At 39.9% G+C, this 13,751-nt stretch overlaps 1 protein-coding gene across 1 annotated transcript in view; it reads right to left on the reverse strand.

Moving 5' to 3' along the window:
* The window catches only part of nrxn2b (neurexin 2b), a 704,661-nt gene that overhangs the window by 506,079 nt on the left and 184,831 nt on the right, over positions 1-13,751 (reverse strand). Inside the window, 1 exon segment of the mRNA XM_051943965.1 lies at positions 7,565-7,594. Coding sequence (XP_051799925.1) covers positions 7,565-7,594 — 30 coding nt within the window.

The raw sequence follows: 13,751 nt of genomic DNA on the forward strand, positions 1-13,751 counted from the left end.
AAATTTAATGACTTCAGATGAAATGACCCAGATACAACTGCATTCACACTAAATAATTGCTGTTTTATCGCAACAAAGTATTAAGTAGTGCATTGTGGCTGAAGTGATTAAACAGATACTGTAACTGTTGACTTGCTTGTCTCAAAAGAGTAATAATATATCAGGATGTTACTTACCACTGTGGCAATGAGACCATTACCAATAAAGCCTGACTTTGCTAGCTTTCTTTACGTTTTATTTCATCACATTTTACTGCAGTGCTAAATACAAGTGCTAATTATATACAATATCCTGTGCTTCCAATATAAATAAATAAGTGATAAATATATAATATCCTGCTTTTAAAAGCTCTGTCACCTCCGTCTGCACACACACATATAGAGTATATTAGTGGTTAAAAGGTAGGTGTATTCATCCTGAACGGTAAGTATTGGTAAGTGGTATTTGGTTCAGTATTAAATATAACAGGGCTGACCCGGTAACAGTCTCCATACCGGTCTTATTCAGTCGCCTGCTGCATTTGTTGAATCACATATTGCACTTTCTAATCAGACAAAGTTTCCTCCTCTTGTTTAGCGAAAATATCAGTTCGACCTGCTGATCCTTACATTCAGTGTGCGTCTGCCAGTCATGTTATCTGACGTTGGCAGTTTATGAAACTTGCATTCAGTCTGAAACATTTCCTGTTGATGTCAAAAGAAAAGATTCCGCTTCAGGATTAATGTCGGCGTTCTGTCTAAAGTGTTCTCTGGATGTTTACTAAATAAACACTACTGGATAACTGTATTCGGCTCTTAGCATCTTTTCCAAAGCTAAATTCAGATGGTAAACCGGAGTTTTGTAAATGTTGACTAATCTTCTGAAAGATGTTGCGACTCGCAGTATAAATAATTCCATAATTATTAAATGAACACAGTATAAAACAGGAATTATTCATAATTATACTGTGCTTTTTGTATTCTGATAAATTAATAATTTCATTTGTAAGTGTTAGGTCTTTTCATATCCCTTTATTAAGGAAACACATTTTCACTGTGCCCCTAAAAATACTTCAACTTGAGAGCCGACGTTATCCTTGGGAAAAATAAATGGAGAGAGGAACCGACCGGGAAGAAAGTTCTTCTCTATACAGCATTCAAGCAGCCTTTCCCCTCAAGCTGGACTAAGCTAAAGCCATAACTAATGCTGCACAGATGCTTATCACTGCAGGTATGCAACTATACATGGTGGCAGGAAATAACGGATTTAAGGATACAGTTGAGGTGCTAGAGTCCAGCCACAGTGTGCCTTCATGTATGCAGTTTATCTGTTGCGACTGCCCTGTACAAACAAGCACAAGCAGCACTTGTTCAGGAATTATCAACTGCAGTGGGGGCTGTGCTCTCCACTGATGGATGGACTTCAGGGAGCAACTTAACCGTGACAGTCCACTACAAACCGGTCATAGCCTGACACTGGTGCATTCCTGACATTTGAGTTATTTTTCTATTTACTCTCCCTTGTTGTGAATCCAAAACTGAGGTACATACTGGATCATAAAGGTTTCTGCAGCTGCACAACAATAAAAGTCTCTTGTATTCTCAATAAAAAATGGAAATAATTAAATTTGTGTATTTAGAAACATGCAAAAATGATGGTGAAATATTAAAGATCATGCACTGTTTCTCAGTCAGCAGTCATATTAAGTTGTTCACCTGATATAAATATGGCTGTGCCTCAAATTTGAAGGAATACATCGCTTACCAAGTAGCGCTGCGATAGTGGGGATTAGAGCTAAATGAAAGAGTCAGGAGTCAAATTGTTATTCCAAGCAAAGAGGAGCTTTCTCAGAATCAAATCATGACTTGACTGAGGGTTTCTAAGGGAGCAGCACACTCTACAATACTATAAAGTCAATCAGTTCTATCCAAAGCACGATCAAGCTTTGTTCAGTGAGACATTGAAAATCCATCCTGTTCATAGACGAAAAATGTGCTACATAAAGAACACAGGACTTCAAGAGCAAAAGTCCTCATAATTCTAACTAACAGTTATAATAAAAGGGATTTATAAGTAGGAATTTAGACATACGGAAGTCCTGCTTTAATCATGTGGTGAATTCAGGACAATTTGTTGATGAACGATTTCTCAGATTAAAGATGTTAAAATTCCTTTACATTACATAAATTGTGGTGCTGTTCATGTGTGGACTTTATCATTCAAATGTTAGCAGTCAGAATCAATGAGAATCTGAATCAGTGGGTCAAAGTGACCGACAATTTCTGCCTTTTTTCCACAACTATAAAATACATTTATTCCCAATTCTTGCAAAAAAAAAAAAATTTCAATCCATCAGAATGACATTTTGAGCACAATAGCTAGTCATGCATTTTGTGATTTATTTATTTATTTCTCTAAAAGTTACTGAAAATACAACTGCTATTGGACTTAGACTTTTTTTTTTACTGCGCCTAGAGAAATTCTCATCTCATCTGAAAATGCCATTTCAATCCTTTAAGAAGCAGTTCAGAAATTATGACCCTTCTTACTTTACTTTTATTCTTTGGAAGTTTGGAAGTATTTTAAATAGTACTAGCTACTGGTTTCTGGAGACAATAAAAAAAATGAATGAATTCCCTTTGCTCATCTTTATGTAAGGGTTTGTCTTTGCATGACAAAACTGACAAGAATATTTTAAGTGCAGATATTTAAGCTTGTGTGGTGGAAAAAGCATTTGTCATTTAAAGTAAGAATAAAATCTGCTCTTTAAATGTAAAAATAGACAGAGGTTTTTCCAAAAATGTAACCCATTTTAATGACTCCGGCTGCTGAATTGTTCAATGAGTTCATATCTGTCAAATATATTCTAAAGATGATAGCCACAATTTTGTTAAAATGTAAGATGCTGCTTTCTAAGAATGCAGTGTGTGGGGCTGACAGCAGTCTCACAGACAGGCAGATAGAGATCAGCAGTGGCTGAAGCCTGGGGTTTGTCCTTCCTATTGCTATGAAGGACAGCCCTGGGTTTGAGAGGAGACTGACATTGATTTTCTCGGTCTGGTTATGTGATGGCTGAGGCATCTGCCTCTGATCTTTAACACTGACCAAAACCTTTCTTTTCTGTAACACCACCTATCCTGACACACGGTGATACATACAAGTGCACATAAACACTCAGGCACATCATCACGCACATTTTTAGGGAAGGTTTATGCCCGGGATGGTGAGGGGTATCTAAACCCCCAGTAAACATAATCTAATTCACTGACATGTGACACATTCTCGCCTTTACCAAATAGGTTTATTGATCGGTTTCTCTTTTAAGATGTTTTTGGCCTGTCCGTTGGGAACAAACACTGTATTAATTCTGGCTACAGGGTAAATCAATACAAATGGCTAGCCAGGCGTTGCTTGATGAAACAAGCATAATCAGCTGCTTTACTTTAAACTGTGATAATATGGCATCCCTCCTCCAGGTTATTTACCTTGTGATTGTTTTTATGTAGCTTTTATTTAACCTCACTCAGTGGGGGGAAAAGTCATATATATGTATCGCTGCCTGTGCAGGAGTTGTTTTATTTTTCCTCAAACAGAATTATGTATTAGACCTCTGCTGACTGCCTGTAGTATATCTGGAGATAGATTTTTTTTTTTTTTATTGCACGTAAAATTGAGAAAATGATGTACATGAGTGCAAGAAGTGTGTTGCAGTCACTGACATGCACTTTAAAGCCGTTCAGCTATGCGTTTGATAGATTTCATTTATCATCTACAACTTTTTCTTCGACTTATTTTCCACTATGGTAACCCCTATTCTCTGTCTTTTAAAAACAAAGTCTCATTTTTACAGTTTTAGTCCCCACACAGGTGGGAATGCAGCTGCCTACAGGGGCCAAGTTTACAGGAAATGCAGAGCTATGCCCTTGGCATGGTGGATTGGAGACTGAATGTCTGATGTTGAGATCAGGGCATGTCTCAGGGGACCCAATGGAGATGGACAGATGCTCTAATGTCAGATTTTCTATTCCTCTGGTATGCTCTATTATCTCCATGTGTACTCTTCTCACTGTGAGCATGTGGCTGGAGTAAACAGTTGGCCAAGTTTGGAATGGACTACAGACAGGGATAGAGTTAAATGACAGTAGGTTGCGGGAATCGCTGAAGGGAGCCAGAGCTGAGGCTGCATAGAGATGAAGGGATTATGGTTATGATACATCTGCTTGTGGCAGTGAATGTCTGGTGGGCACAGAGAAATATGTTCCGCCTTTGTGTTGAGCCATAGGAATAGTGAACTGGTAAACATCGAGCTCTATCATAGATAAAAGCGGATACCGTGCAATTGAGAGGAATCCCTGGGTGAGCTCTGGAAATAAGCTGAAGTTCAAAATATGTCAGCTTTAAGATTGTAAAAAAGAGAGTGTTTGTCAAAGATCATCAGCAAATCATAAGCACACGTTCTGCCACAAGCCCGTCTCCACAAAATCACGTATCTATACAACTAAACTGCATTCTCAATCATGCTTTGAGGAAAACACATTTCCAGATTACATTTGTTTTGAACATTTAGCATTTATTGTATTACTTTACTGCCACTCACATTCAGCCAGGAAATCATGCATTAGATTTTGCAGGACTTGTCACCCTGGTAACCCAGAAAATGGAGAAGCTTCAAACATTCTGTGAACAGCTTGTATTTTAACCATGATATTTCCCTAATCCTAACAAAGTACTTTCAGTTTCTAAACTTAACCAAGCTTCTAATATACAGCTAATGATGTGAAAATATCAATCCAATTGTGATGCTTGCCTAAACCTAACAACTTTTGATGGCTAATCCAAACCAAAAAAACGAGTGAAAACCGTTTATGTTTATATAAAAGTTGTATTAGAATGCAATTCTTTGTGCAAAGATACCTCTTTACTAAGTTGTCACGTCACTAGAATGTGTACTTCAAGGTGAAGCTTGAAATACTGCAGTTTGTACATGTCACTTAGGCTTTCTAACGCCTAGTTTAAGACCTCTTCTAAATGTGTGCTTTCAGTATTTGTAGCTTTACATCCAACTCAGCAAGTTCCACCCTTTTCAGGAAGAGAACAATTAAGATACCTCCCTTTGCATCTACTCTGTTTAGCGAGTGGCAGAGGAGTCAGCCAGCTCATCTTAGCTACAAACTCAAATGGATAGTTCAAGGACACATTTCCTGACCTCTGGCAATGAAAGATGAGGATGGTGTTTTCTCATAATTCATGGCTCTACACAGGGGACACGTAATTATATTAAAAAAGAATAGATTATGGTTTATCAGGGCCATTTAAAGAGAACACTGGATATATAATTTTGACACTTTATCCCATATATCTAGTCAAAATCTTATTCCTAATGCTTTGACATATTTTTTTTCAGGGTTAGGCTAATCTCTCTTCCTTCACGTATCAAAAAAGATGTCTGATAGAGGTAGATTTTGCCATGGCAACATGTAAGTGTGTTTCCTCTGTGTTTGTACAGTCACCTTACTGCTGGTCTAATTTGTTCAGGTTGTGCGATTTCTAGACATTTGTTTTTACAAGGATAGTTTATATGTCATATATTGTGGGGAAGGATGTACAAAACGTGCCACAGGGAGGGTGTTGTTGATTGCTTGCGATGGTTCCTCGTTATATTGTCATTTCAAGGAGAAAATCAATAAATTTGGAAATTTGGAAAAAAGAAAAAAAAATCTTGGATGAGCTGAAGTGCCACAGACAAAAAAAATAAAAAAAAATTAAGCAGTACAGAAGCAGACCCAGCATGTAAAGCTGGTGTGGCAGAGAAAAGAGCCGGGATGGCTCATGGGCCTGGTGGACTCGCACAGACACGCTGACTAACTCAAGCAGTATCAGCAGGCATATGGAGAATGGAGATTTCTGTCATATTGCACAGTGCACTTGTCAGGGTGGGCAGATGGAAAAGGAAGCACAAATGGGTGGATAAAGTAGTAGAGGCACTTCTGCTGATTAACAATGAGCCTGGATGGGAAAAAAAAAATCTGTAGTTATGTCCTCAATCATCAGTAGTCAATCAATTGACACACGTTTCATAGAAACTAAGGCTGCGTGTAAAGTGTGCCTAGATTTCTCTTTTTATATTCTGATATTGCTACTTAAGGTATGTAATTTAGAGTTTGAGGTCAAACTGAGGTGCAAATAAGACAACATGACTGATCAGGGTGTACTTAAGAATCAGAGTGGTATTTTAAATTCAAGACAAGCTCCTTTTTTTTAACTTTCCATTGAAACTTGCTCGTTTCCCCATTTGTTCAGTATTTGACCAAATTATCTCACGATGGAAAACAGCGTGAGAGTAATGTGAAACTGTGAAACAAAGTAAAGGGTCAAGTCAAAGGAAAGGGCCTGGTGCTCAAGTCTGCGTGAATCATGGACCAAGATGATAGAAGAGAGGAAGTCGTCTTCACCCCAGTAAAGGTCAGAACATGCACTGGACTTGTTTCTTTCTCTACTGTGAACTTTGCTTCAACACTTTTTTTTTTCCATGAACAGTCTTCACAGGGAGGGCAGGGGGAGAGAAAGGTCAGAAAATGAGGAGAACATAACTGTCAAGGAAAGGAAATGGTCAGACTGGTGCTTGGTATTTGGTTTAAAGTGCATTCTTGCTGCACATGTACACAAAATGACATCAAACGCTCACATAAAATCATTTGTGCATGATGTGAACCTCTTTGGGGGAAAAAAATGAGAATGCATTTTAAGGGATAGAAAGAAGTGTGGCATGGCAGAGATTAAACAGCATTTGTGTGACAGGTGCATGTTATGCAAATGTGTGCACAATAGCATCAATAACATCATCAATAACATCCAGTGCAACGTCAAAACAATTGCAGACACATTTTCTCATAAAACAGAACAACACATAACTTCATCAGAACTTGAGCTGTTGCCCCTTAAAAAAAATCTGAATGCCAAACAATGGGAATGTCAGCAGAGTGGTGATGAGAAACTCTGCACATTCGACAACACTTTCACCTTGAAGTGTTAGTGAATGGGAATCTGGACACATTTTGCTTTTGTTACTTTGACCAACAAACACATTTCCAATAGAATCAGCAGCTCTTTTTTTGTACTTTTTTTTTTGTTTGTTTGTTTTCTCAATGTTTAAACCCAAGCAGAAGGGATAGCAGAAAAGTGTTACCTTCAGCCCCGGGGTCAGGTCGTCGGGGTCAAAGGTGGTCAGAGGTGAAGGTCCAGGACGTGAGCCATAGGACAGGACAAAGGGTGGGACACACATTGGTGGAGGTCACAGAAAAGCACAAAGATATGGCAGCGGGGAGAGGAAGGAGAAGCAGGAGGCACAACCAAAAAAACGAAGATATGAGGAAGGTGACAAAGAAGGAGGCAGCAACAGGGAGGACGCTGCAGAGGATTAAAAGGCAAGGGAGGATTTGGGAGGAAATGGAGGGATATGGCACCGAGGGAAGGTAGAAGCAGAGGAGGAAACTGCGAGGGAAAGCTGTAGTTTCGAGAGGGCAAAGAGGCTGAGTCAATTCCTCTTAAAAAACAGAACCAAAATAAAAAAGGAATGAACCCATACCTTGGTCGTTTAACGTCAGGTGCGCCAGACCTTGAAAGGGAAAAAACAGAAAAAAAGAACAGAAAGAGGAAGAAAAGAAGGTCATAAAAGGCACGGGAAGAAAAAAAGCATTGTCACAACGTTGGACTGCAGTTTGTGACAGACATCCTGGGGCAGACTTGGATGTCAGAGTTCAAATCAAAGGTAAAAAACGAGAAAGAGAGAGAAAGATAGAGAGAAAGAGCGAATAGTAACAGAAAACAAGCAAACACTTCTTGAGTGAGGTGTGGGGGGGGTTAGAAAAAAAAGCATTTTCAATTGGCGCAACCCCCGAAGGCTATTGCTCTCACAAATGCTTTTTTTCCTCTGGAGTACTTATGGAACACACAGAAAACTGTTTGGCAGAAAAGGCTTCAACTGGATTCTCGTCTCCTACTGTACTCAAATCAGAAAAAAAGGAATCTGAGCTCCGCAAGGTCTCGCACATAGGGGGCCAGAGATAAATCTGGAAAACGCTACAGGATAAAACATTATCTGCACACTGATGTGGGTGTACAGCATCACAACAGCCACTTCAAATAGTTCTTTAGCTAACTGTGGGCTACTGCACACACATCTAGACAAACACACAGATCAATAGATTAAAAAGAAAGATGTCCACAATGAGCTCCAGCTGTTCGGAATCAGGCTAGAGTACAAAGAAACCATCACACAAGCAGCATTACCCATTTCACGTACAGAAACTACCAAAATAGCATGACTGCGTGAAGACCATAAGGGAGAAAATATAATCACCAAATATATAAAGGTCCTGAGCTCTCAAACACAACGCAGGTGGTGTCTTACTGTCGTCAACAAAATACATTCAAGCACACTCCTGTCTAGACTATCAGAATAAAATCACTTTTCTTCAGCAATCTTAAAGCAGACGGTTTCTAACTTTTCACAAATGTAAGACCTGCGTGGGAAAGCTGCTGTACATGGGATCACGAGGAAATATATCTATATATCTGACAAGAAAATGGTAAAATATCTGTTTTAACAACTGGGCTGACAGTGTCTGAATTACACACACACGGCAGCATGTCCTATGGATAGAATTCCCCCTGCCAAAACGTGAGACAGAAATAGGACTAAGAGGGAAAATGAATAGCTATGGCCTAGAGCAGAGTTTATTCCGAAATAAGCAGAAAGCACATTGGATTTAACCCCAGGCACCACAGAATATGAACAACATAATGTCTGGTGGACCAGAAGGTCCAAAAGGTTATCTTTTCAAGTCCACCTGTCTTATCTTGATCAATAATGTTTCAAACACAAAAACGCTTGATACTAACAACAAACAGCTCAATCTCCACGCATCAAGGATGTGAAGTTTTACAGTCTTGGTTTGTTGTTCCTTATTTCTGCGTGGAATATCATCATTCACCAGCATGAATGGGAGTCTAACATGCAGAAAAAAAGTGCTATTTGTTACCTTAAGGAGGCCACAGACTTGAAAAGAATACGCAGCAACACAATTACCCATTAAACAATCAACTGACACCAAGACATACATACATACATACTTTTTTTATCCTTCATCATCTGAAGGCATTTTAGTATTCTGCACATTCCGTTTCCAGTAGCTGATAACAGTCGCATCAACAGATCTGCTCATGTAGAAGAGACACAGCACACTATAAATGGTAATCATTGAGTTGCAGAGTTATGGTGACTCAACACCGCCTTTCATTTATTCTCTTGAATCAAGGATGTGCTAAAATACTGAATCCAGAACTCTAGCATTTGCAAAAAAAAAGAGTCTTTAGAGCAGCATTAATCAGTGGTGAAACTTCTGCTTCTTTGCACTGTGGTTCATCTCTGGTAGGTCTGTGCAGAAACATTTCGACCAAACCGAATGATAACCGAGGTACTTGACAGCTAAGTTTGCCTAAACATTTGGTGCTGTCTTTTTTATTTTTCTTACAAACAAACAGAACGGTGTCTGTCTCAAAAAGCAGTACACAACCGGTGGCTAGTGGTCTGCACCGTGAATGCACAAATACCTCTTCACCACCACCAGTAGGCAGGCAAATCAGAATGCAAAGACTACAGAAGCTCAAATGACTCTTAACTACAAGCTGTTCCTATTGTCCGCTTTCTTAATAACATCTGTGATTCAGGGGCAGAGGAAATACACAGGCAGAGTGTTTTATTTATCTGGCTGCAGTCTGTTTCCTGCCGGCCCTTTGCAGGGAGTCCAATCATTCTCACTCTGCTTCCTTCTGTTTTTGTTCCCTTGCTCATAATCCATTAAGGAGATAAGGCGAAGGCTCCTGCAATGAAACAGAATGGTGCTGTCGCTGCATACCAAATCATTCAAATACACTCCCCGCCTCCCACCCCGGCCTCATCCGGCTCAGGCAGGCAAAAGGCAAGGGTAGAATTTTATGGAAAAGAAAGACAAGAAAAGGCAAAGCAGGGAAGGTGAGAACAGACAGAGCGACAGCAGCCAGTTGTCAAATGGCATCTTCACAGCCTGAATTAACCACAGATTTACAGACAGGTGTGACTGACAAACAAAAAGCCCAAAAATCAATCAAGGAGTCGCTCACTCCAAGGTATTGTATTAGAGGTTGAAACAGATAATTGTAAATGTGGTTTTGAACAGATTCTGCCTGCACAAATTGCAAAACTTTTTTTTTTTCACGCAACAGGATACATACACACTCACACACTACCACACACAAACACACAGCCGGTCACACACATTATGTTGTGTTGGAACAAGCACTGAATGCCCTTCTCCTAACATACCAGACTCTGATCGGGGTGGAATGACTTTTACTAGCAAGTAGTCTGAGAGAGACGAAGCAGCATGACAGAAAATTTTAATTACCAGTAACTATAAGACATCCAAATACGACAGACATGAGGAAAAGAAAGCTCTGTGTCTCTTTATTTCCATTGTGTATCAATAAAGGAACACAAATCAAATTAGCGCAGCCACAAACAGTACTGCTGGACAGATACTGTGATAAAACCTGAATCCAGACTATGCTTCTTCCCATCTCCTTGACATCTGAGCATTTGATTACATCCTTAATTCGGTGGCGAGTACAGATGGGAGTGCCTAACGGAACCGGGGCCGTTTGGAGAGCGGCTGTGATTGGCTGGTTATGATTGAGTGGCAGATGGAGCAGGGTCATAATTCTGTCATTAGGAGGAAACATGCTTTCGACTTATCTGGTCTACTCCTATCCTCCCTCTGCTTTCCTCTCTTTTTCCACCTTTTCTTGCTCCTTTTCTCCACACGCAGCCCTCCATTAGCCAGCTGCAGCTGCCTCCTGCTCTCTTCTTCCTCATCTGCCACTTTCTCATGCTCTCCTCTCAGGTCTGATGAACACAAGCCACCACTGTGTTGCAAACTACTGATTTCATCCAAATGACAGTTGGTTGCTAAAAAAAAGAAAATGTTTCCCTGCCACATACTGCATGATAAAGATAAAAAAAAAAAGAGACAGATACACCCGATGTCTGCTTGCACATAGCTAAAAGCACTTATCGACCACCGACAGATAATTACATGGGTATGAATTTTTCAAAAACATGAGATTTTGAAAAGCATCCAGCCAACAGTGAGTCAGCATCAAAAATTGTCAAGCATTTTTAATAAACAAAGAGTTAGGACTAATTACAGGGTCCAGCTCCTGTTTGTGTTTTGGCTAGATGTAAAGACTAGACAATTGTTGCACCTTAAGTCGTTCTGACATCCTATTTGGACACATAGATCATGCTAGGATAAGGTGTAATGAATAAAGACAGATTTGGAATTGTTAAGTAATGCATTTGTTTTGAAATCAGCATCCAGCGGGTACAGCATGTTCCTGAATGACACTGTCAGACATTAATCCGGCACAACATTCCTCAAATATTTGCAGGTTTTGAGCATAATCATCCTACACACACACACACACACACACACACACACACACACACACACACACACACACACACACACACACACACACACACACACACACACACACACACACACACACACACACACACACACACACACACACTAACAGATGTGTTGGGTCTCAGGGCAGCAGGAACAACACGCAATATGAGGGAACGGAGAAAAATGGAAGTCATCATCATTATCTTTTTCTACCCTTTCTGCACTTCCTTTCCCCTCACTTTCTCGATCCATCGTTCATCAAGATGGACACACAGAACAAGTCACAAAGAAGAATCTGTTGGCTTCTGAGGCTCCCTGCGGCGTTGCGCTGGCATGTTAAATAGCATCATCCTCCAAGGACTCTCTCCAGCATATGGCCACAGCAGTTTATATGCCTCCCATACTCACACAAAACCCTTCTCTTTACTTGCTGATCCAGAAATGATAGTCATACAACAGCAGTTAAAACACAGCTTTAAGGACACTGCCTTTGATGACTTTAGTGGGAGCAAGCACGATCACAAAGCAAGAACTGTCAAAGTGCATGAAAGTCATGAAATATAAAATGAGAACAATAAATTATTTTATGTGCAGCTCATTGCTTGGTGCACCCTTGACGCGAGATATAAAACTGCATACTATCCAAAACATTTGACACATCCACAAATCAATGGATTTTACTAGGCCTGGGCCAAGATATAGTTTGTGTGATCGTTGCTACGCGTCTCTCAATGCCAAAAAGTACAGGCATGGGTCTCAAACACTCAAACAAATCACAGCAATTTGTTAAAACATCCGCTTAAAGATATTGGAAAATGGTTGTGATTGAATGTGAATAATATTCATCGCAGTAGTCTGATCTACAACACAGTGTCTTTCAGCAGCTTAAGGAATATTGAAACTGTGGCAGAATTTTTAGAGCTTTAATAATTCATTATGGATATCTATTCTGTGAGAGGGAGATAGTAGGAGGTAAGGGGCTATGAAAACCTCTACAATCTTAGTTCCATGTCTTTCCACGCTTTAAATTATTAACATGGACCTTGCCCTCTTTCAAAAAGAAGAGACTTGGAGTCAAGCTCTGTACTTTAACAGGAAGTGAATATCTTGCTCACTGGATCCACAGCAGTGTAGTCATTAACGGCAGCTCAGTGCGACAAAAGAGAATAGCAAGGCATGCTGAGATGAAGCCTTGTCAATTACTCCATGTCTGCGCTGACCCTCAATCAAATTGCAACATGAAAGCCAGAAAGGCTTGGAGCCATCAGCCCTAATCTGGTCAGCAGGTTAAGCTTTCGTCAGTAGAGAAATTGAGGCAGTGTTCTTTCAAGTACAGTCTGTACTGTAAAAAGGCATTGCAAGTAGCTGCACACATACACACGATAGCACATATTAATAAAAAAATTCCGAAAAGTTCGAACTAGACGTTTTAAAGATTTGATTGGAGCTTACCATATGTTGATATTATAGCCAACTGGGAGTTAAATGTTCCGAGTTGTTAAGAACCTTGATGGAGTGTCTACCATGTACTATCCAGGCCTGTGGGTTGTTGAGAATGGACACACTTATTGCTGATGATTCCCATACATATGGGCCAGCAGGGACCTCCTCTACATTCTAGTAATAAACAGAGAGGAACCACAATAACATCAGCGACGTCTTGCTGGAGAGTGAACATTTGCATATTAACTCTTTAGTCAAGTAATTACCCTTGAAATAATTAAAATGGAGCTTTGCAATGTGGTAAACATAGCAATGGTGCATTTTACAGTAAACCACAATCCTTTTCTAACCTAATCAAGAAGTGTTAATGCCATAACTTAACCAAGAACTTCCTGAAATTGTAAGTAAACAACAGTGAATACATATAAGTGAAAGTATAAATCAAAATTAAACCAAAATGACAAACATAAAACTATAATTACAATCCAGGATGGGCCTTGAACTTAAGCATCCACAGTGAAAGTCCACTGACTTCCTCCTCCACCATCCACTCCAGCTTCAAAATGCAGACTTTTGTTCCTCTACGAAAGTGCAAAATCATGACTCCTCTGCCATTAAGTGAGATGATAATGGAGTTCAACTAAATGGGGTTGATAATGGTCTTCTGAGGCAACGAGAAGGTGCTGGAGGTCCCTGCTGGCCCGTATGTAGAGTTGCTGTCAGAACAGCCAGTCAATGGGCTGGTAACATCTGAAACAGGTGGGGAAACTACACATATTCAGATATTAAGACGCTCTCATGTTGGTTTCAGAAGTCTTT

This window comes from Acanthochromis polyacanthus, chromosome 23, assembly GCF_021347895.1.
Source record: "Acanthochromis polyacanthus isolate Apoly-LR-REF ecotype Palm Island chromosome 23, KAUST_Apoly_ChrSc, whole genome shotgun sequence".
Lineage (NCBI taxonomy): Eukaryota > Metazoa > Chordata > Actinopteri > Pomacentridae > Acanthochromis > Acanthochromis polyacanthus.